The 23,203-nt window shown below is 47.7% G+C and overlaps 1 protein-coding gene across 6 annotated transcripts in view; it reads left to right on the plus strand.

Moving 5' to 3' along the window:
- DYSF (dysferlin) overlaps positions 1–23,203 on the plus strand; it is a 181,452-nt gene that overhangs the window by 124,274 nt on the left and 33,975 nt on the right. For 5 of the 6 annotated variants that reach the window (XM_087935716.1, XM_087935718.1, XM_087935714.1 and 2 more), the window contains 7 exons: positions 2,691–2,792; positions 4,428–4,589; positions 5,752–5,917; positions 7,341–7,414; positions 19,084–19,182; positions 21,082–21,210; positions 21,514–21,669. In XM_087935716.1, the coding sequence (XP_087791842.1) occupies positions 2,691–2,792; positions 4,428–4,589; positions 5,752–5,917; positions 7,341–7,414; positions 19,084–19,182; positions 21,082–21,210; positions 21,514–21,669 (888 nt within the window). Of the gene's footprint in view, positions 1–2,690; positions 2,793–4,427; positions 4,590–5,751; positions 5,918–7,340; positions 7,415–9,984; positions 10,048–19,083; positions 19,183–21,081; positions 21,211–21,513; positions 21,670–23,203 lie in introns of all 6 variants that reach the window. The other variant, XM_087935713.1, reaches the window with a different exon arrangement.

Genomic DNA, 23,203 nt, shown 5'->3' on the forward strand with positions numbered 1-23,203 from the left:
AGCTTGGCAACATTAAGGGGCGTGGACTTCAACTCCCAGAATTCTCCAGTCAGCCATATAAATACAAAGGGAGAGTCCAGCAGGGAGGGTCAAGCAATACTGACTGGCTGGACAAGAAGATGGCCAAGGTTCCTTCCAGCTTCTCTTGTCTTGTCTTGTCTTCTCGTCGCTTCGCTTCTTCTCTTCTCTTCTCTTCTCTTCTCTTCTCTTCTCTTCTCTTCTCTTCTCTTCTCTTCTCTTCTCTTCTCTCTTCTCTTCTCTTCTCTTCTCTTCTCTTCTCTTCTCTTCTCTTCTCTTACTCTTCTTTTCTCTTCTCTTCCTCTTCTCTTCCCTTCCTCTTCCCTTCTCTTCTCTTTCCTTCCAGCTTCTCTTCTCTTCTTTTCTCTTCTCTTCCTCTTCTCTTCCCTTCCTCTTCCCTTCTCTTCTCTTTCCTTCCAGCTTCTCTTCTCTTCTCTTCTCTTCTCTTCTCTTCTCTTCTCTTCTCTTCTCTTCTCTTCTTTCCTCTTCTCTTCCCTTCCCTTCCCTTCCCTTCCTTCCCTTCCTTCCAGCTTCTCTTCTCTTCTCTTCTCTTCTCTTTCTCTTCTCTTCTCTTCCTCTTCTCTTCCTCTTCCTCTTCCTCTTCCTCTTCCTCTTCCCTGTCACTTCCATGACAGACCAGGATAGATAATTGCCAACTTCAGGAAGATAACCAGGGACAGTCCGTTAGAAGAATAACCAACCAAGATAAACCTTCTTTAGGAATAAAACACTAATTTGTCTCCAGCGTCTGTTCGCACGCAGAACCAAGCTCTTATGCAAATCTCACACCTGCAGCCCATGAAGAGGATCAAGGCCCTCTCCTCCCGAGTAGATCACATCTTTCCCTTATCCTCTCCTTCCTGCGTGCCCTAGGATGGATAGGGGATGGGCCTGGGTCCTCCTCTGACTGCCCAGCTGGCCTCTGCCCTTCCTCAGCCTCCTCCACAACCTCCGGAGCCTCACTTCCCCTCCCTGTTGGCTGTTCCTCCTCTTCCTCAGAGTCAGTCTCCACCTGGGGCATGACACCTCCTCTTCTCTGATGGATGATTTCCCTGCTCACTGGGGCTTCCTCCAGAGATGGGGCTGGGGAGGCGGGGAGGAAGGACTGACCCACCGCCCTCTAAGCATGGTGGACTACAACTCCCAGAGCGCCTGGTGGCCATGGCAGGGTGCCGCAGAGGCGGACAAGGGCCGAGAGGGCAAGGGTCTTTGTCTGGCTTTGAGGGGGGGATGCAGCAAATTTGGATGGAGATCTTAAGGGGTGGGGGTGACCCTTTTGGCTGTCACCTAATACTTCCCTTAAATCTTCAAAGCGGTGCTGGTGTGTGTGTGTAGGGGGCTGCATTCAGGGGTGGGGAGAGGGATGGGAGTGGGCAGCCCCTCCAATTTTGCCCCAAGCGGAGTTGGCAGTGCTATCCTGCAACAAGGAGACGTTCTGTTTTAGGCAGCTCCTGGCAAGTGCCAGGGAAAATCAGCCTCGCCCCCCCCTCACCCCCCGCCTCCTCTTTCCCCCCTCCGCCCCGCGTTGGCTGGCTCCCACCCTGCCCGCCTCCCCGTAGCCCTTATTAAATATACATCGACGGGATCTATAAATAAATACGGCCCGATCCAATGTTTGAAATGTATACGCCTCCTTAATTTAATGCAATAATTCTTTTTGGCTGGAAAAAGTGACGGCAGCCGAAATTGCTTCCAACTGCCCCTGGTTAAGAGCTACCTTTGGGTTTTTTCTTCTCCTCCCCCCCCGCTGCCTTAAGGGGTTTCCTTTCCTTTGGAGGCTAAACCTCGCCCCCCCCCTTGCCCCCCCCTTTCCCCCCCTCCCCTCCCCACGAGATTGGGTTTATGGGAAAGCCTGGGGATTTTTCGCTCGCCGGGAACATGTGGGCCACGAGGGGAAAGGACGACCGGGTGGCGCTGCAGGCAGCTAAGATGAGTTTGCAAGACGAGTTTGCAAGGAAGTTCAGGAATTTGGGGTGCTGGGGAAGGGCACCCCGATTCGGCCGCCGATGGCACGAGGCCACAGCCGTGGATTTTATACAGTTCATCCTCGACTTACGGCCACTGGATTTCTGCGGTTCAGGCGTTTGTTTTTTTTTACCCCGTTGCATGACTTTTCTCGCCACCGTCATTAAGCGAATCCATGCAGCTGCTCCGTTGTTAAGCGGATCCAGCTTCCCCCATGGATTCTGCTCATCAGAAGGTCACAAAAGGGGGGATCGCGTGACATCCCCTCCCCTCCCAAAATACTACGACCGTCGTAAATATGAGTCAGTTTTGATCCCCTGACCCCCAGAGAAGCCGCCGTGGTCGTAAGTGTGAAAAATGGCCACTGAGACATTTGTTAAGCGAATTTTGCCCCTTTACGACCTTTCTGGCCGGCCATGGTCATAAATATGAGTCAGTTGCCACGTGGGATGCTGCAATGGTTGTAAGTGTGAAAGCTGCCATACGTCTCCTTTTTTCAGTGCCGTTGTAACTTTGAATGATCACTACGAGAACTGTTGTAAGTCAAGGACTACCTGCGTTTATCGCCACAAGAGGGCTTGGCAGCCTCATCCCTGTCAGGAAATTTCTCCTTAATTCTGGGTTGGTTGGAAGAGTCAGCAGGATGGATTCCTGTTTCTTTTACCACCTAAAAGAGACCCACTGACCCAATTTCTGTTTCTTCCCAGTCTGCAGATTCAGACCTGCCTTACCCTCCACCTCAGAGGGAGCCCAACATCTATATGGTCCCTCAAGGAATTAAGCCAGTTCTCCAGCGTACGGCCATCGAGGTGAGTGCAGAAGACATTCTGACTTGACCATCTCTCAAAAGGTTTTGGACAGAGAACTGCCCTTTAAAAAAAAAAAAAAGGTTTATTAATTTTCTATTGTTTACATTTTGTTAGTGCTTCACCATCGTGTTGTCTGGGTTATTTTTATTTGCTTAGCCGTACAGATTACTTTCTTAATCTCCACCCCCTTATTTTCCAACCCCTGGTAGAATAAGTTCATTCCTTATTTGATAATATCCTGTCTCTTTCTGTGATGACCCAGGGTGGGATACAAAACACAGTCACAGAAAACAGGTGAAGCCCCTTTGATTCCTTCAGTTTGCTTCCAAGCTCCGAATATCTTTGACGAAAGATGAAAAAAACTCCCACACAGTTACGTGAAGGAGGAAAAACGCCACACAAACCGGGCAAGATAAGGGCTGGAGGATGTCTACAAATAACACACACTGGGAAGGGCGCCAAACTCAGAGAGGAACTATAAACTAGAGATATTTACACGCTTTGTTTCCGGCATTTGCCAGCACGCAGGTCCAAACTCTTATTCAGTTGTCACAGCTGCAGCCCATGAAGAGGATCAAGGCCCTCTCCTCCCGAGGAGACCACATCTCTCCCTTATCCTCTCCTCCCTCCGTGCCCTAGGATGGAGAGGGGATGGGTCTGGGTCCTCCTCTGACCGCCCAGCCGTCCTCTGCCCTTCTCCAGCCTCCTCCACAACCTCCGGAGCTACACTTCCACTCCCTGTCGGCGGTTCCTCCTCTCCCTCAGAGTCCGACTCTACCAAGGGCATGACACTTTCTTTCTGTTTAATCTTCAATGTGAGTCTGTCCATTTCTGTACAATCCAGCATCTTCCTAATTATCTCTTCGTCTCATGGTGGTTCTTCAGGTTTCCAATATTGTGGAAATATAATCCTCGCTTCTGTTAATTCATGCAATGTTAGATATATATTTTGCTATATATTTCCGGTGCTATAGCCGATAGAAAAAGTTCAGGTTTAAAATCTGCATGTTTTCCTATCATCTTTTCAAACTGCTTGTGTATTTTTGTCCACCCATTTTTTTGCTTTAACACAGGTCCACCACATATGGTGATGTGTGCCTGTTTTATGGTTACAGTTCCAACATGTGCTAGACATATTTTTAAACAGTTTAGCTACCTTAGAATTGCCCATTTTTGTAAAAGCCGGGAGGGCGCCATTCTGAAAATGAAGTATTTATTTTGTCTAGTCATTTTCCACCCCCTCTTACCAATCAGACCCTTAATGGATCAAAAACATATATAATAAAATGTTTGCTTTAGGATTAAAATGACACCATCCAATGGGATAATCCTATGTAGGTTGTCCTCAAGATACCACGATAATGAGCCCAGCATTACGGTCGTAAATTGTGGCATTCTTTAAGTGGGTCACCATGTGATCATTCCTGGTTTTACTATCTGTCTTGCAACAGTTGTTAAGTGACAACTTCCTCCTCCTCTCTGGAAAACAGAAATGTCCTGTGCCTCCACCCACAACCCACACCCAACACAATCTAGCTCTAGCTGAGATGTCCACATCAACATTGTGTTGGTTCTTCAATGGTCAGTTTCGGTTCTTGGTAGATGGTTGGTTTCTCTCTTACTTTTTGGGAGCAGATATTGGCCTGGGGTCTTCGAAACCTGAAGAGTTACCAGTTGGCCAGTGTGACTTCTCCCAGTCTTCTGGTGGAGTGTGGTGGGCAGATGGTCCAGTCAACTGTGATCAAGAACCTGAAGAAGAACCCCAACTTTGACATCTCCGTCCTCTTCATGGAAGTGGTGAGGCAGCTTCCTTCTGCAATCTCTTGTCTCGTATGAGAATTACTCTCTCTTTCTTCTTCTTCTTCTTCTTCTTCTTCTTCTTCTTCTTCTTCTTCTTCTTCTTCTTCTTCTTCTTCTTCTTCTTCTTCTTCTTCTTCTTCTTCTTCTTCTTCTTCTTCTTCTTCTTCTTCTTCTTCTTCTTCTCCTTCTCCTTCTCCTTCTCCTCCTCCTCCTTCTCCTTCTCCTCCTTCTCCTTCTTCCTCCTCCTCCTCTTCTTCTTCCTCCTCCTCCTCCTCCTCCTCCTCCTCTTCTTCCTCTTCCTCCTCCTCCTCCTCCTCCTCCTCCTCCTCCTCCTCCTCCTCCTCCTCCTCCTCCTCCCTCCTCCTCCTCCTCTCCTCCTCCTCCTCCTCCTCCTCCTCCTCCTTTTCAATTGTTTATTTGTACATTTTCATTTAACATACATAAGTGCTTTGTGAACAATATATTGTCTCGGTCAATTTGCTTACATAATAATGTTTTTCTAGCTCCTAATTTCTACCTCTATTATCCAACCATTTATAGAACAAATCCCATGTTTGAAGGTATTCTGTATCTTCCTTTTCTTTTATCTTGAATGTCAGCCTATTCATTTCTGTGCAATCTAATATTTTTTAAATTACATCTTCTCTTGGTGTTTCATCATTTTTCCAATACTGTGCATGTACAATTCTTGCTGCCATCAAACCATGCAATATTAAATACAAATTCCCCATATTCTATTTTTCTGGTACTATCCCTAACAAAAAATATTATTGTCTGGGTTAATTTGCTTACATAATAGTATATCATGTAATAATAATATATTAAACCTAAGACATACATGATAGTATTTTTCCAATTTCTAATTTTTACTTCTATTGTCCAGCCATTGATAAAATAAGTCCCATGTTTGAAACTATTCTGTATCTTCTTTATCTTTCATCCTTGATGTCAACCTATCCATTTCTGCTAAATCTAGTATTTTTTTAATGACATCTTGTTCTAATGGGTGGTTCCTCATTTTTTCACTGTTGTGCATATGCAATTCTTGCTGCCTTCAAGGCATGTAATATTAAATATATTGAATAAATATTGCCCCCCCTTCTCTCCCTCCCTCTCTCTCTCTGCCCCGGGGTGCCAACTGGGCCGGTTCTTCTCCCAGCGCCTGCCACGGGAAGACCTCTACTGTCCTCCCATCGTCATTAAAGTCATCGACAACAGACCCTTTGGCCGCAAACCTGTGGTGGGCCAGTGCACCATCCGATCCCTGGAAGCATTCCTCTGTGACCCCTACAAAGAAGACGCGGTATTTCCTGAAACCCACGCAGGTCAGGAGGGGTGGAAGATCTTTGGTTGATCCTAAAAATGGGTGGCTTTCCTGGGACCAATAAACGACATGTGATATTAGCAAAGGAAGCCTCGTTCTTGAGTGGGGGGAGGTTCTCCAAACTTGGTCACTTTGAGACCTGTCATGCCCCTGTCGGAGTCTGAATCTGAGGAGGAAGATGAACAGCTGACAGGGAGGGGGAGTGTGGCTCCGTTGGCTGTGGAGGAAACTGGGGAAGGGCAAAGTCTGGCTGGGCAGAGCAGGGAAGAGGTAGAACAAGGGAGAGGGAGTTCAGAGGAAGAACCAGGCCCGCCCCCCTCTTCATCCTTGGGCACGCAGGGAGGAACAGAGAAGGGAGCAATGTGGGTTGGCTGGCTTATGGGGGAGGCAAGGGCCCTGATTCCCTTCATTAGCCACACTGGGAATGAAAGTTGAAAAGAACTGAATGCTGACTGTGGCAGTGCTGGGAGCAAACGTGACTTTATCCTGTGTTGTCTTTGTTTAGCTGTGTTCCTGGTGTCTTCCCAACCCTGTGAGTTTTGCCATGCCTTCAAGTCTGGAATTCCTTCTCCTGCCCTGCCGAACTAATGACCTTCTCTTGCCTTGATTGGACTTATAGTTACAGTTTTTGTTGACCATGTTTTGGACTTGATTCTCTGCAGCCAAAGGCTGTTCCTGGGAGACTTTTTCTCCAGCCAGAAGGCAACCAGGACATTGGGGGCAAAGTTGGAGCTCATAAAGGAACTCCTACATATTATTTGAGTGTATTGCCTTTGTGCCATGCTCTTCATCATCACAGAGACCTGTGGACTTCAAGTTCCAGGATTCCCCAGCCAACTTGGATACTTTAAGACTTGTAGACTTCCAACTCCCAGAGCTTGCTGGGGAATTCCTGGAGTTGGAAGTCCACAAGTCTTAAAGTAGACAAGTTGGCTGAGGAATTTTGGAACTTGAAGTCCACAGGTCTCAAAGTGGCCAAGTTTGGAGATACCTGTTCTTGAGTATCATCTGAAAGTTTGATTTATGGTCCACTAAAGTCTCTTGACTATGGTGATTTCCTGAAGGTCTGACTACCCATGGTCACCTATCTGTGAGTTTGTTGGTTCGGGGTTGGTTTTATGGTGTCTGTCCTTCTTCTCCAGATGTTATTGAGTACAACACCCAGAACAATGATGGATTGGAGAAGATCCATCACGTGGCCTGCTTGATACTTTAATATATCTTGAATCTTCCCAGACAATGTGTCTAAATCACATTGTCCAAAGTTGTCCCTGTTCCATCTTTTTTGGTCTGAAAGACTTCTTTGGAAGACTGCTTAAGCAGCTGTTGAGTGACAGGGATGGTTTGAAAGACACATCGATGAAAGCAAGAACAGTCAACTCCCCAAATCCGAAGCTATGTTTCTTCCCCTTCATTTGTTACAGATGACATGAGCCTCACCCCAAAAGATGATGTTCTGATTGACATTGACGACAAAGAACCTCTCATCTCGGTCCAGGTAAGCCAGCTCAGGTGCTAGAAAAAGGTCATATGGAAAAACAGCATCAAGGAACAACCTTCAAGGCTAACGTGGGTTTGCTGTGGAACTACCTGTGGGGAGAACTCCTTTGAGGCTAGTTGGGGCTGCATCTTGTTGATGGCACAAGCAGGTGCTGAATTGACAGCTGCTGAGATCAATGAGGAAAAGAGTCTTGAGATGTAGGAATTGGGTATGTGTAGTTTAATGAAGGATGGGGGGCAGTCTTCCCATATTTAAGGGGTGCCCCAAAGAAGAGGGGGGTCCATCTATTTTCCAAAGCACCCGAAGGCAAGACGAAAAACAATGGATGGAAACTAATCAAGGAGAGAAGCAACCTAGAACTAAGGAGGAATTTCCTGACCAGGAGGACAATTTATCCATGGAAGAGAAGTTCTGGGTGCTCCATCACTGGAGGATTTTAAGAATAGACAAGACAGCCACTTATCTGAAATGGTTCAGGGTCTCCTGGTTGAGCAGGAGGCTGGACTAGAAGACCTTTGAGGTTCTTTCCAACTCTGTTCTTCTGTTAGGCACATCTGTGTAGGGCAGACTGCATTGAACTTGGAGTCATCGCTTGAGACTTCCAAGAAGGCCTGCCAGAAATGGCGTAGGGTCTCCTGCTTAGGCGGCATGTGTGTGTGTGTGTGTGTGTGTGTGTTGGACTAGATGACCTACAAGGTCCCTTCCAACTCTGTTAATCTAATTCATTCTCCAAGAAGCCACGGGTGGAAACTAACCAAGGAGAGAAGCAACCTAGAACTAAGGGGGAATTTCCTGACAGTGAGAAACAATGAATCAGTTGGAAATAACGTTGCCTCCAGAAGTTGTGGATGTTCCAACACTGGAAGTGTTTTTAAGAAGAGATTGGACAGCCATTTGTCTGAAGTGGTGTAGGGTTTCCTGCCTAAGCAGCGGGTTGGGCTAGAAGACCTCCAAGGCCCCTTCCAACTCGGTTTAGTCTATTCTATTCTAATTCTATTTCAGCCCGGGTGCTCCTGCTTTTTCTTGCTTTCTCCCAACTTTCCCGGTTTGGCTCTAAAGTATTAGCCAACCCCCTCCCCTTCCCCCCCCCAAACTCCCCTTCCCCAGTTTTCGTGTCATCTGTAAACTCTGCAGGACCCGCTCCCTGCTGACGAAAATATGTAGAAATCAATGCTCCCGTCCACCTGATACTTCCCCTCGAGCCGAAGAGGAGCCCTTTCGTGAGCATTCTTGAGGTGGGACCGTTCAGTCAACGTAATAATTGATCATTATAATAATTGGATAATTGAGCGAGTTTGGAGGCTGTAATGGGATAATCCCGCCTGTTGTTTGTCTTGGCAACGGGCGGCCCTAAATCTGATCTCAGTCAAAGCCCGTGGTTGCCCATGGAGATCCTGAGAGCTTCTGTTACACAGGATGTCCCCGGTTGATCATCCTTCATTTTGCATCCTGGGTTTCCTGTGACCTCCATTCAGCCTTTTCTTTTGCCCGCAGGAGTTTCTCAGTTGCAACTCCCCCAATTTTCCAGCCGGCGTTACCAGAGTCACGCGGTAGCCGGAGAGAGAGAGACCGCTCGGTTGCAGAAATTCTGCTTTAGGTCATAAATTGCCAGGGATGAGTCAAGGTTTCTATCCCGACGTCTTTCGGGGCCTTTCTGGTGTACCTTTGGGTTTCTCCTAAGGGGCCACCTGGCACCTTTTGCCATCGGGGGGTTAGCATGGAAGAAGGTTTCCAATAGAAGAGAGTTGGAAGGGATCTGGTGGCTCGGGGGCTAAGACGCTGAGCTTGTCGATCAGAAAGGTCGGCAGTTCGGCGGTTCGAATCCCTAGCGCCCCGTAACAGAGTGAGCTCCCGGGACTTATCCCAGCTTCTGCCAACCTAATAGTTTGAAAGCACGTTAAAAAAATGCAAGTAGAAAAATAGGGACCATTTTGGTCGGAAGATAACAGCGTTCCGTGCGCCTTCGAAGGCTTTGGTCATGCCGGCCACCTGACCACGGAGACAACTTCGGACAGCACTGGCTCTTCTTCGGCTTTGTAACAGAGATGAGCATGTATGTGTGAGGGGAATCTTTACCTTTACCTTAAAGCTGGAAGGGACCCTGGAGGTCTTCTAGTCCAGCCCCTTTGCTCAAGCAGGAGAACCGATACCATTGCAGACAAATGGCTGTCCAGTCTCTTCTTAAAAGCCTCCAGTGATGTAGCACCCACCACTTCTGGTGACAAGCAGTTCCACTGGTTAATTGTCCTCACTGTTAGGAAATTCCTCCTTAATTCCAGGTTGCTTCTCTCCTTGATCAGTTTCCAACCACTGTTTCTTGTCCTGCCCTCTGGTGCTTTGGCCATCCTTGTTAGATAACAATATATATTTTTTTAAAATTCCTGTACGTTTGACCTCCTGCGGCTGGATATGAATTTCTACCTGTCGAAAGGCTGGAGAGCTTTCTTTGATGCTGTTTGAGGAGAAACGAGATGGCATTTGTTTTCTGTACGAAAACCTTTCGCTTTTGTGATTGTATTTTCGACTGTTTGTCTAACCCTTCGCTAATCGAACATTTTAATTTGTAGCTTGCGGATGGCATGACCAGCCCGGCTTTAATTAACACGCAAACCGCTCGACCCCATCTCCATGTATGTATGGCTTCCTACCTCACCCCACGTTACCTGACTTGTTTGCTTGACTTTGGCCTCGCCAGAAAGGCAGAACTGGGTGTCCCAGTTTAGATGTTTCTAAGGATCAGTTCAGTGGTGGGATTCAATTATTTTACTACCGGTTCTGTGGGCGTGGTGGGCGTGGCTTGGTGGGCATGGCAGGGGAAGGATATACTGCAAAATCCCGCTTCCTTCCGTACCCCACTAACCTGCTTTCCAGCTCCGTTCTCCTGTGCAGGGCAACCAAAGGAGACCCAGCCGATCAGCTGGGACTCAACGGGAGACAGAGAAGAGATGGGGTTGATGGGGCCAGTCAGAGGTGGGATTGGCCGGTTCTCTGAACTACTCAAAATTTCCGCTACTGGTTCTCCAGGACTGGTCAGAACCGGCTGAATACCACCTCTGCTCCCCACCCCACTAACCTACTTTCCAGCTCCGTTCTCCTGTGCAGGGCAACCAAAGGAGACCCAGCCGATCAGCTGGGACTCAACGGGAGGCAGAGAAGAGATGGGGGCGGGGCCAGTCAGAGGTGGGATTTTTGGTTCTCCAAATTATTTGAAATTTCCGCTACCGGTTCTCCAGAACTGATCAGAACCTGCTGAATATCACCTCTGGATCGGTTGCAACTCTGGGTCAGAGAGTACTTTTCCTTAACACCCAGAGGATACAAAGGAAGGTTATTTGGGAAAGGTACAGCTATGGCTACATGGTTTCCCTTTAGCCAAATTAAATAAATTAAATAGTCGCCAACAACCAGCAGCAAACTTGCAAGACATTCATTTGGAAGACCGGAAACTCCGCAGTCGGCGGTGACCTCGGTCACGGCTTGTGTGTGTGGGATTCTAGCACCAAGGTCATTAAACACAATCAAGCTCACTCCTGAAGGAGCTGCTGACAGGGGAGGAAGGTCTGGAACGGATGCTCAGCTGGGAACCGAGACGGTTATTATTATTATTTTTTTGCCAAGGGGTTTTGCAGAGCAAAAGCAGACCTGCCGGCTGCGGGTGGTGGAGGAAGGCCGACAGCGGCCACGGGGGAGAAGTTAGGTCGAAATGTTTAGGATCAGGGCACAGGGCTGGACTGCTGGGCGGTTTGCAGGGGTTTGGGAAATCCCCTAGCTAAGCAGGGGTGGGATTCAAAATTTTTAACAACCGGTTCTGTGGGCATGGCTTAGTTGGTGGGCGTGGCTTTGGTGGTCATGTTGTTGGCTGGCCGTGGCCAACTCAATATCACTCACATCAAGGCACGCATCTCCTTGCCTGGCCTCTCGTGACTGTGGGGAATGCTGCAACAGTCGTAAGTGTGAAAAAGGGTCATAAGTCACTTTTTCCAGGGCCATTGTAACTTTGAATGGTCACTCCACACAAGTAAAGTACCAGCAAAGGAGGGGAAAAAAATATCCAGAGATGTTCCTGAGACAGGAAGTCTAGTCTTGCCAAGAATGTAATAAGGGTTAACAGAGAGGCAGTTTCTGTAAGCAACACCAGAATGTTTCCTTCCTGCTTTCCTTACAGGATTAGCTCAGTAATTTCTTCTAACAACCGGTTCTCCGAACTGCTTAGAATGTTAACAACCGGTTCTGGAGAATAGGTGCGAACTGGTAGAATCCTACCCCTGTAGCTAAGATTCTGTGCAGTTTGGAGAACCCCCAAATCCCACTCCTGGCTGGCCCCGTCCACCCCGCCCCTCCCAGGAGTCCCCACACGGCCCATTTTGGATGCACATAAGTGCAGGGTATGTGCAGAGGCTCTGGGAGGGCGAAAAACAGTCCTCCTGGAAGTTTGGGAAGGCCGGAAATGGGCCTGTTTCTGACTTTCAGAGAGCCTCCGGAGCCCGAGGAGGCTATTTTCACCCTCCCGGAGGCTCAAGGAAAGCCTCCAGGGCCTTGGGAAGGCAAAATGCCCCACCCCTGCCATGATGCAGGAGGCCGACTAGGCCACGCCCACCCTGGCCATGCCCACCCAGCAACCAGACAGGTTCCCCCTTGCTAAAAAATTGTGAAGCCCACCCCTGATCGAGTGTATGGCTCACAATGGGAACCTGGGGTTGGGCCCGCGGCCTTGAGGAATCGGGAGTGCAGTTGCGCGATCCAGCCCTCAGTCTGGATCTGGGTCCCATGGTTTGCAAAGAGTCATGGCTCACCTCCTGGAGTTGTGGATGCCCCGTCTCTTTTCGAGAAGAGATTGGGGAACCATTGGTCCCAGATGGCATGAGGTCTGTGGCCTTGGTTTTTACTTCACTTCATTGACATTGCACCTCGTACAACGAAATTAAATACCATCTTCAGTGTACATTATGACTATGAAAACAAAAACAGACAACATCCTTCACCTTCTATATACATTGAATTTCAAACCTTTGATATTGCATTAATATTGCCCTATACAGTAGAATTCAAAAGAGCTACTGTCCTGGGATAGAAGCTGTTTTTCAGCCTATTTGTCCTTGTTTTTATTATTCTGTACCGTCTGCCAGATGGTAATAGTTCAAAACAAGGGTGCCCAGGATGAGATGGATCTTTGAGGATGTTTTGAACTTTCTTAAGGCCGCGGGAGCTATAAAGCTCTTCCAAAGAGGGGAGAGGGCAACTCATGATCCTCAGGGCAATGACATTAACCCTCTGGAAGCACTGTCCTATCTGCAATTGGCAAACCATACAGAAGTGCAGTAAGTTGAGATACTCTCTATGGTGCAGCAGTAGAAGGTCACCAGCAGTTTTTCATTCAGTCGTTGGGCAGAGCAGGGTTGGACTAGAAGGCCTCTGAGGTCCCATCCATCTCTAAGAATCTAGGTTCTGGGTGGTGGACAGCATCTGAGGGTCTTGCTCCGTGGAGCTGAGCCTTTGGTGGCCTCACCCAAAGGGATCTTAGCCCAGTCCTTGTGCTTATTGTGTAGAGATAGCCCTTGACGTAGGACCAAAATTGAGCTCCGAAGTTCTGTGGTTAAGTGAGACATTTCTTAAGGGAGACTTGACCCATTTTTTATGATCTTTCCTGCCCCCATGTTTAAGTGAATCGCTGCAGTTGTTAAGTTAGCCTCCTTGGTTGTTAAGTGGATCTGGCTTCCAGGTTGGCTTGGCTTGTCGGAAAGTCGCAAAAGGGGATCACCGAGACGCCATCATAAATATGAATCGATGGCCAAGTGCCTGAATTTTGATCACACGACGTGGTCCTAACGGTGGAAAACGGTCACAAGCAGAAGTGGGATTCAATTTTTTTTTTTACTACCGGTTCTGTGGGTGTGGCTTGGGCGTGGCTTGGTGGGCATGGCAGGGGAAGGATACTGCAAAATTCCCCTCCCCACCCCACTGCTCTGCTTTCCAGCTCCCTTCTCCTGTGCAGCACAACCAAAGGAGACCCAGCCGATCAGCTATGGGCATGGCTTGGTGGGCATGGTTTGGCTTGGTGGGTGTGGCTTGGTGGGCATAGAAGGGGAAGTTACTGCAAATAACCCCTTCCCTCCCCACCCCACTGACCTGCTTTCCAGCTCCGTTCTCCTCTGCAGGGCAACCAAAGGAGACTCAGGAGGCAGAGAATAGTGGGGGTTGGTGGGGCCATTCAGGGGTGGGATTCTACCAGTTCGCACCTATTCGCTAGAACCAGTTGTTAACATCCTAAGCAGTTGGGAGAACCAGTTGTTAGAAGAAATGACTGGGCTAATCCTGTAAGGAAGACAGGAAGGAAACATTCTGGTGTTGCTTACAGAAACTGCCTCTCCGTTAACCCTTATTACGTTCTTGGCAGGACTAGACTTCCTGTCTCAGGAACTTCTCTGGAGTTCTTTTCCCCTCCTTTGCTGGTACTTTGCTTGGAGTAACCATTCCAAGTTACAATGGCACTGAAAAAAGTGACTTATGACCGTTTTCCACACTTACGACTGTTGCAGCATCCTCACAGTCGTGAGAGGCCAGGCGAGGAGATGCGTGCCTCGATGTGAGTGATATTGAGTTGGCCACGCCCAGCCAACAACATGACCACCAAAGCCACGTCCACCCAGTCACATGACCACCAAGCCATGCCCACCACCCAAGCCACGCCCACAGAACCGGTTGTTGAAAAAATTGAATCCCACCCCTGGGCCAGTCAGAGGTGGGATTGGCCGCTTCTCCGAACTACTCAAAATTCCTGCTGCTGGTTCTCCAGAACTGGTCAGAACCTGCTGAATCCCACCTCTGGGATGGGTAGATGGCTGCCTGGCCCCCTCCTACTGAGTGAGGGGTTCCTTTTTCTTGGTAAATAAAGAGGGTTGAACGTTGTAGGTCAGCTTGTCACACCTGGGCTGTATTCACAAAGATGTGGTTGAATTTGCATTGCACACTAAGCCCGGGTAGGATTTTTGTGGTTTAGCAGGTGGGGGTGAGTGCAGCCTGAGTCAAGTCTAGGAAACAGGGTATAGATTTTGTGGGTGTGACTTGGTGGGTGTGACAATGGAAAATACTGCAAAAATACTGCAAAATCCCCATTCCCACCCCACTAACCTGCTTTCCAGCTCCGTTCTCCTGTGGAGGGCAACCAAAGGAGACCCAGCTGATCCGCTGGGACTCAATGGGAGGCAGAGGAGAGACGGGGTCGGCGGGGCCAGTCAGAGGTGGGATTGGCCGGTTCTCCGAACTACTATAAATTTCTCCGGAACTGGTCAGAACCAGCTGAATACCACCTCTGGCCATAAGTCACTTTTTTTCCCCCAAGGTTCCTTCCGGCTCTATTCCGATTGATTGATTGACTTTGGGAGGAGGCTTTCTCCTCAGTTGAAGATTCCAGAGGTTTTTTTTTTTTTTTTTTTGGCATGGCGGATCCTGCCAGACCTTCTGCTGTCTCTAACACAAATAAGCCATTAAGCAACAAGTTAGCGCAAGAAACCTGAGCCAGAAACCAGGCCCAGCCGAAATCTGTAAACTATTTGGAGTAATTGGTTATTTGCTGTGCTTGCTAGTCTCCCATCGGAGAGGGATATTTTATGGCCTCTCCAGTTACTCTTCCCTGGAAGAGTCACCGGGATCGGGTGTCTCCAGCTGAAGCTGGATAGCTGATACCCAGGGCCGAGAGAGTGAGATGGCAGCCTCACATTCCTGCGGTGGCCTCCCGTGGATGTAACCACATCGGGGCTCCCTGTGTGGGGCGGAGTTGCCAAGGCCGGGCTCCCGAACCACAGAAGGATCCTTCTGCCAAGCGTTGTCGCTCGAAGCCCTCAGCTAAGCGGGATGGATGCGAGATGTTTTATACAAGGCCATGTCCGTTGAGATGTTTCTCCAAGAGCGGAAAGGCATCAAGACAGCTTCTTGGCTTGTCCTCTTGCTAGTCTGGAGTAGAAGACCTCCAAGGCTCCTTCCAACTTCTGTTATTCCGCTATAGTCCTCTTGACGTCCCCCTCAACATGGCCGTATCGGGGAGGCAAGGAGGTGTCATCCTAGTTGGGTTGGGTCCCTTGGGGATGGCATGGACCAGAGGCGGTATTCAGCCGGTTCGGACCAGTTCTGGAAGAACCGGTAGCAGAAATTTGGAGTAGTTTGGAGAACCGGCCAATCCCACCTCGGACTGTCCCCGCCAACCCCCATCTCTTCTCTGCCTCCCGTTGAGTCCCAGCTGATCGGCTGGGTCTTCTTTGGTTGCCCTGCACAGGAGAAGGGAGCTGGAAAGCAGGTTAGTGGTGTGGTGAGGGAAGGGGGATTTCGAAGCATCCTTCCCCTGCCACGCCCACCAAGCCACGCCCACAGAACCAGTAGTAAAAGGTTTTGAATCCCACCACTGGCATGGACTACCTTGATTTGTCCCCAGGAAAAACGTGTATGGTTTCCAAGGACATTCCAGTCCTGCCCTTGAACTGTTGTTTCCTTTTTCTCCACCTTAGCAAGCATGATTGAGTTTTTCTGGTCTAACAGTCATTCCTGAATTTCTCCACGGGAATAGTTGCCGTGAAATAGTAACCGGCTTCCCTTTGAGCCTCAAATCTTCCCCCTTCTTCATAGTGGGAGGGCCCACAGCTTCCATCCAACCAGGTTTCATCGTTGATTTATGGAGTTGGGGTGGTCTTAAGGTCCCTCCGCGAAGTGGGATTGTCTCCTTCTGCCGTGTATCTCTGGAGGAGCACCCGAAGACACTAAGCCAGCATCTTCAGAAAGCAGCTTGGTGGTTGAACCATTGACAGAGATGTCTTGTGGGGGGGGAGGAGGGGGCCCAGTTTCCATCCAATTGAGCTCCACGGTTCATGGTGGGGTGGTCTCTGCATCCCCCTGTTGAGTTGGATGGCATGGTTCTGCCACATATCTCTGGCGAATGGTCCAACCTGCAGCTGATTTCTGAAGGTGCTGGCTTGGTGTCTCTGTATGTGTGACGTGATTGGCCTCCAAGAAGGAAGCCCTTGGGCGATCTGGAACTCAGGTCGCCTCCGGTCCGATCTTAGCACTGGACACAAAATTGCCTGTCATTTTAGCAAAATTGCACCCCATTTTTCCCCTTCCTCTCGGTAACCTCGTTCCAAAAAACCAGCACAAAGTTCTCACCCCTTCCTTAAATTGACTGTTTCCTAGTGTGATTTGATTGCTTATTGTACCCGATGGCTATTATTAAGTATTGTACCTCATGATCCTTGACTCTTGACTCATGTAACTTTTCTTTTATATGCACTGAGAGCATTTGCACCAAGACAAATTCCTTGGGTGTCCAATCACATTTGGCCAATAAAGAATTCTATTCTATTCTATTCTATTCTATTCTATTCTATTCTATTCTACTCTACTCTATTCTATTCTATATTTCAGTTCTGTTCTATTCTATTCTATTTATATTTCAGTTCTTTTCTATTCTATTCTATTCTACATTCCAATATTTCTTCTATTCTATTTTCAAATTCTATTTTATTCTATACTATTCTATATTCTATTCTATATTCTCTTCTCTTCTCTTCTCTTCTCTTCTCTTCTCTTCTCTTCTCTTCTCTTCTCTTCTCTTCTCTCTCTCCTCTCCTCTATTCTATTCTATTCTATTCTATATTCTCTTCTCTTCTCTTCTCTTCCTTCTCTCCTTCTCTCTCTCTCTTCTCTTCCTTCTCTTCTCTTCTATTCTATTCTATTCTATATTCTCTTCTCTTCTCTTCTCTTCTCTTCTCTTCTCTTCTCTTCTCTTCTCTTCTCTTCTCTTCTCTTCTCTTCTCTTCCCTTCCCTCTCCCTCCTCTCCTCTATTCTATTCTATTCTATTCTATTCTATTCTATTCTATTCTATACTATTCTATATTCTATTCTATATTCTCTTCTCTTCTCTTCTCTTCTCTTCTCTTCTCTTCTCTTCTCTTCTCTCCTCTCCTCTATTCTATTCTATTCTATTCTATTCTATTCTATTCTATTCTATTCTACATTCCAATATTTCTTCTATTCTATTTTCAAATTCTATTCTATACTATTCTATATTCTATTCTATATTCTCTTCTCTTCTCTTCTCTTCTCTTCTCTTCTCTTCTCTTCTCTTCTCTTCTCTTCTCTTCTCTTCTCTTCTCTTCTCTTCTCTTCTCTTCCCTTCCCTTCCCTTCCCTTCCCTTCCCTTCCATTCCATTCTATTCTATTCTATTCCATTCTAAATCATCAAATTCCAGATGGGGCTTTCTTGATCATGTGGCACCTCCAAAATGTCATCAGAAAGCCATTTCGATCGGAGAGTAGTTTTCTGGATGAAAAACAGAGACCTGGGGAAAGAAAGTGGAAATGCATGTCGGTTTTTTTCTGGGAAGAAATGGGAGGGGGGAGAGAGTCAGGTTGGGTGCACACACACCCCCTCCCCAGAAGATGACTGAAGTAGGAATGTTGCAGGGCTGGCTTGCAGTCAAACTCTATAAACCCAGAATTGTGGCTTCTTGATGAGCTTAGCATGATGGAATTTTGTGGAATTCTAAAATGAGTTATTTATTGGCGGAGGAATGTTTTGCGAGATACAAATTGCCCCTTTGTGGTTTCAATCAATTTCGGAAGAGTTAGCTATTTAAAAAGAAGGGGGTTATAAAGGAAAGGCTTGCTTTCTGCTGGGGGGTCTCTGGGTCACCTTGATCATTCCCAGCTCCTTCTGACTCCGAGGGGTCCTTGGTCCTCTCCGAGCTTGGCTGTTTCCTTGAAGGCGTTTCATGACCCAACTAGGCAACATCATCAGTGCTAGAAGGTGTTAGGGTTTGAAGAGAGGAGGAGGAGGAGGAGGAGGAGGAGGAGGAGGAGGAGGAGGAGGAGGAGGAGGAGGAGGAGGAGGAGGAGGAGGAGGACAATGGCGACTGTGGGGCCCATGGTGCTCTCTGAACTTAGTTGTTTTCTTGCAGACGTTTCATGACCCAACTAGGTAACATCATCAGTGCTAGAAAGGAATCGGGTTTTAAGAGGAGGGGAGGGAGGCTGTGGGGTCATTGGTCCCCAACTATATAACATCATCAGTGCTAGTAGGGAGTGGGGTCTTCTCTCAATTTATATTCTAGTGGCTTGCCCTGTCAGTGTTGGTCGGATGAGCAAATCACTAGAATATAAATTGATAGTAGACCCCACTCCCTACTAGCACTGATGATGTTATATAGTTGGGTCATGGAAGGCCTGCAAGGAAACAACCCAGCTCAGAGAGCACCTCACACCCCTAGTTTCAACCCTGGGCTACAAATATTTCCCTTTATTGGTCTTCTGACTCTCCCTTCAAGCTCAGCTTGGCCCTTAAGCCGGAGATGCACCATGAGATATGGCCTCTTTAGCATGCCCTGCTGATATTCTGCCAATCCAACATGGTCTGTCCCTTCTGACTTTTATAAAACATGAGAATCTCACCTCTTCGGGTGTCAAGTCCATTGATAGAGGCCATCTTCCATCATCCCCAGCCAGCATAGGCGCCGTTGTGGAGTTTTAGGATTTGACGTTTAAAACAACGGGAAGGCACAGCTTGGAAAAAGCTGAGCCACGCTTTGAAGCCTTGGTTGAAATGCTCCAGGTGCTGTAGAGCAGACGGTCTTGGATGCTCTCGGGATAATAACTGAGGTGTTGGGTCTTGTTTCATTTCCAGGAAGAGGAGTTCATTGACTGGTGGAGCAAATTCTACGCGTCCACGGGTGAGCGAGAGAAATGTGGCACCTATCTGGAGAAAGGCTTTGACACCCTCAAGGTAAAACCTTGGATAGCACCTGCGGTGTGCGTGTGTGAGAGGGGGAGGGGAGAAAGAAGGTGAGAGAGAGAGACGGAGAAAAAAAAAGAGTAAGAGAGAGAAAAGGTGGGGGAAAGAGGAAGAGAGATAGAGAAAGGGAGAAAGAGAGAGAGAAGAGAGGGAGGGAGAAGAAGAGAGAGAAGAGAAAGAGAGAGAAGAGAAAGAGGAAGACAGAGAAAAGGAGAAAGAGAGAGAGAAGAGAGGGAGGGAGAAAGAAGAAGAGAGAGAAGAGAAAGAGAGAGAAGAGAAAGAGAGAAGGAGAGAGAGAAAGGGAAAAGAGAGGAAGAGAGATAGAGAAAGGGAGAAAGAGAGAGGAAAGAGAGAGGGAGAAAGAGAGGAAGAGAGAGAAGGAGAAAGAGAGAGGAGAAAGAAAGAGAGGAGAGAGAGAAAGAGAGAAGAAAGAGAGGAAAAGGAGAAAGAGAGAGAGTGAGAAAGAGGAAGACAGAGAAAAGGAGAAAGAGAGAGAGAAGAGAGGCAGGGAGAAAGAAGAAGAGAGAGAAGGAGAAAGAGAGAAGAGAAAGAGAAAGAGAGAGGAGAGAGAGAGAAAGGAAAGAGAGGAAGAGAGATAGAGAAAGGGAGAAGAGAGGAAGAGAGATAGGGAAAGGGAGAAAGAGAGGAAGAGAGAGAAGGAGAAAGAGAGAGAGAGAAAGAGAGAGGAGAGAGAGAGGAAGAGAGAGAAAGGGGGAAAGAGAGAGGGGAGAGAGGGAGGGAGAAAGAGAGAAAGAGAAAAAAGGGAGAAAGAGGAAAAGAGATAGAGAAAGGTAGAAAGAGTGAGAAGGAGAAAGAGAGAGAGAGGAGAAAGAGAGAGAGAGAGAGACAAAGAGAAGGAGAGGGAGAAAGAGGGGCAAAAAGAGTGTGAGAGGGAGGGAGGGAGGGGGACATGAGAGCCATTGCTTTGGAGATGCACCTTGTCACCTCTGGGGTTCTTTGCTAGGAATGTCTTGACCTCCTTCTAGGACTGAACTTCATAAGACATCTGGGCCTCTGATTAGCTCAAGAATCACAACACTGAGTGGCCAGCAGAATCAAACTTTGGCTGGGTCACACTGGCTCTCAATATTAAGATGTCCTGGCCACCAACAGAGGTCACTGGCCTTCCATTTTGGATCCAGCACCTGCAAGAACCTACCAGCTGTTGGCCATTTTCCACCACACCTCTGTTTTCCCCAAATTTGGACACTGTTACTTAAGAGTTAACTAGTCCTGCTTAAATTGTCTTCTTGATGCACCTTGGGATAATTTCCAGGCTGCCCTTGTGGGTGCCTCTCCTGGTCATAGAGTTGCTCCACAGACTTTTGAAGACTGGAACAAAATGTTAGACATAGTTGGACCTTTGGCTGATCCAGTTTTGATTCCTCTGTTCCTTTGTTAAGGAAGTCTTGTACAAATGCTCAGGTAGATGCTGGCCCAGGTAAATGGTCAGGGAGATGCTGGACTTAATATGCCCATCATATTACATCCTTCCAGGAACCTCTTGGGTACCTCTCAGTGGCCTTCAAGATCTGTTGTGTCTTTTCCTAGAGAGGGCAACTGTGGGGAAACTGCCAGCTAGCCTGGACGGAGAGGTCAGGCTTACGCCTCTTGCAACGGTGTAAGGATTCTAAGCTAGGTCCTTGCTTGACTCCTCCTTCCAGCCTTGCTAGCAGGTTCCCAGCAGCATTCAAGCTGGGAGATCTAGGGGAAGTTTTGCTCTAAACGGAAAGGGCTTGTCTTATGGGGTTCACCCTCAACTGTTGGTCATCTTTCTTGAGAGAAGTGGGAAGATGGCAACAGATCGGAGGCGGGGCTTCTCTTTCCCTTCAAACATCTGAGGAGAAGAAAGAAGAAACGCAACGCTTTCCATCTCCTTCTCCTTCTTAGATCTACGAGACAGAGTTGGAGAACATCGAAGACTTCGGAGGCCTTTCGGATTTCTGCCACACCTTTAAGTTGTCCCGTGGCAAAGCTCAGGATGACAGCGAGGATCCCACTGTTGTTGGAGAATTCAAGGTTTGGCCCATCACTAAAACCTAAACCAAACCAAACTAAAAACACCAAACTGAACAAAAATAATAAAATAAATAATAAACTAAACTAATAAAATCAATACACTACAATACAAATTATGCTAGGGATGCTCTCTGAGAGAAGGCAGCCTCTGTAGCAGCCGTACCAGAGATGATCCCAGCATCCTTCAGGAGTCTCTCTGCAGCATCTGGACCACAGCTGGCTCCAGCATGGAGCTGCCAGACAGACGTCCAAGCAAACAGGCTTGCCTTGCTGGAAGACTCACACCTTTTCCTCTACTTGCAGGGCTCGTTCAAGATCTACCCTCTTCCTGATGACCCCACGGTGCCCGTCCCTCCACGCCAGTTCCACCAGCTTCCAGCCCGAGGCCCCCAGGAGTGTCTCGTGAGGGTTTACATCATCCGGGCCTTTGATCTGCAGCCGAAGGATTCCAATGGAAAAGTAAGCTTGTGGATGGAGGATGGGGTGGTGAGGGGGGCTGACTCTCCAGGAAGCAGAATGACCCCCCAGGAAAGAAACTTCAAGGCATCTGAATTATCTGGGAAAGATTTCTCAGAGGGGGTCATCTCCGTTCCCTTGAGGAGTCCTCTATGTCAACTCATAAAGTATTTCTATGGTCTTTTTAGACTTGCCAGGCGTAAGTGTGCTGTCCAGACAGTTTAGAGTTAATGGGATTTGGGATAGTTAGGGTTAGGGTTAGGGTTTGGAATTGTGAGCTGTCCCCTTAAGGACAGGTAGTAGTTAAGGTATGCTGGGAAATGTAGTTCATGTCACGTGACCGCATCTGTAACCCTGATTGGTCACTGAATTGACCCTTGGTGGGTTGGGAGAGGTTTTCTTTACTCTTGCCTGAACTTAGCCTCGTGCTAGCATCGCTACTACTATGGGATGAAATATGGGATCGAAAGATTACTATCATTTTATACTATGGTTTCAAACTCTGCAAAGAATTGGACGTTAGATGCATCTCCACATAACGGTGAGTTACCTTGAGGATGCCTAATATAATCCAAGAAATGTATGGAAGAATTTGTAGAGTTATTCTGCCTGTCTTTCTATTCAGCAAGTGAATCAAAAGATAGAATAGAAAGGGGGGGTGGGGAGCAGTGCGGCAGCTTGCAAACCGAAAGCGCATTCCGTAAATGTTTTTCAAAGATAGTAACTGGGTGACCAAAGTTTCTGCCCTGTAAATAGCTAAGTGGAGAGCACGATTGATGATTCTGGGCTATGGAGGTGTCCCATTGGAGAATATGAATTATGATACAGCCAGGGGGTGGGGAAAAACCGGGGTCAGGGGTGACAATGAATGATGTGTCTCAGAGTCAGCTACACCCAGGCAGTGCTGGACATGTTAATTCCCAATAAATCCTTTTGCAATTGAGGAAGTTTGGCTGGAGAGTCATGATTTAATTGGGGTTAAGTGCCGCCATCCTGACATTGCTTCCTTGCCCTAGTTCACAAGAAACAATCCTGCCCCCCACCCTTTTTTTCCACTTCTTCTGTATGTTATGGCTGTGGAAATGCTCCATTATCCAGGTCATGACTGTCCCAAAGATGTTTTTTTTTCCACAAAGGGAAAATGGAGTTTCTTATTTTTTGTTTGTTTGTTTCCCTTTGAAAACTTTGCGCTTCTCATCCAGGAAAAGTGCAGAAAAAGTGCAAGGAAAAGCAACTGAGACCATTAAAGGCCCTGGAGACAGAAACACACGAGGAATGGTTGTAGGAACTGGGTTTGGCCAGTCGGGAGAAAAGAAGGACTGGCGGGGGATGGGGGGGGGGGACATGATAGCAGGATTCCAGTATTTGAGGGTCTGCCACAAAGAGGAGGGGGAGGGGGGCCGTCAACCTATTTTCCAAAGGATCTGAAGTCAGGACGAGAAGCAACGGATGGAAACTAATCAAAGAGAGAAGCAACCTGGAATTAAGCCGAAAGTTCCTATTGGGAACCATCAACCAGTGGAATGGCGGCTTCCCT

The sequence above is a fragment of the Pseudonaja textilis genome, chromosome 6 (genome assembly GCF_049901715.1).
Source record: "Pseudonaja textilis isolate UNSWEBS1 chromosome 6, rPseTex1.2, whole genome shotgun sequence".
NCBI lineage: Eukaryota > Metazoa > Chordata > Lepidosauria > Squamata > Elapidae > Pseudonaja > Pseudonaja textilis.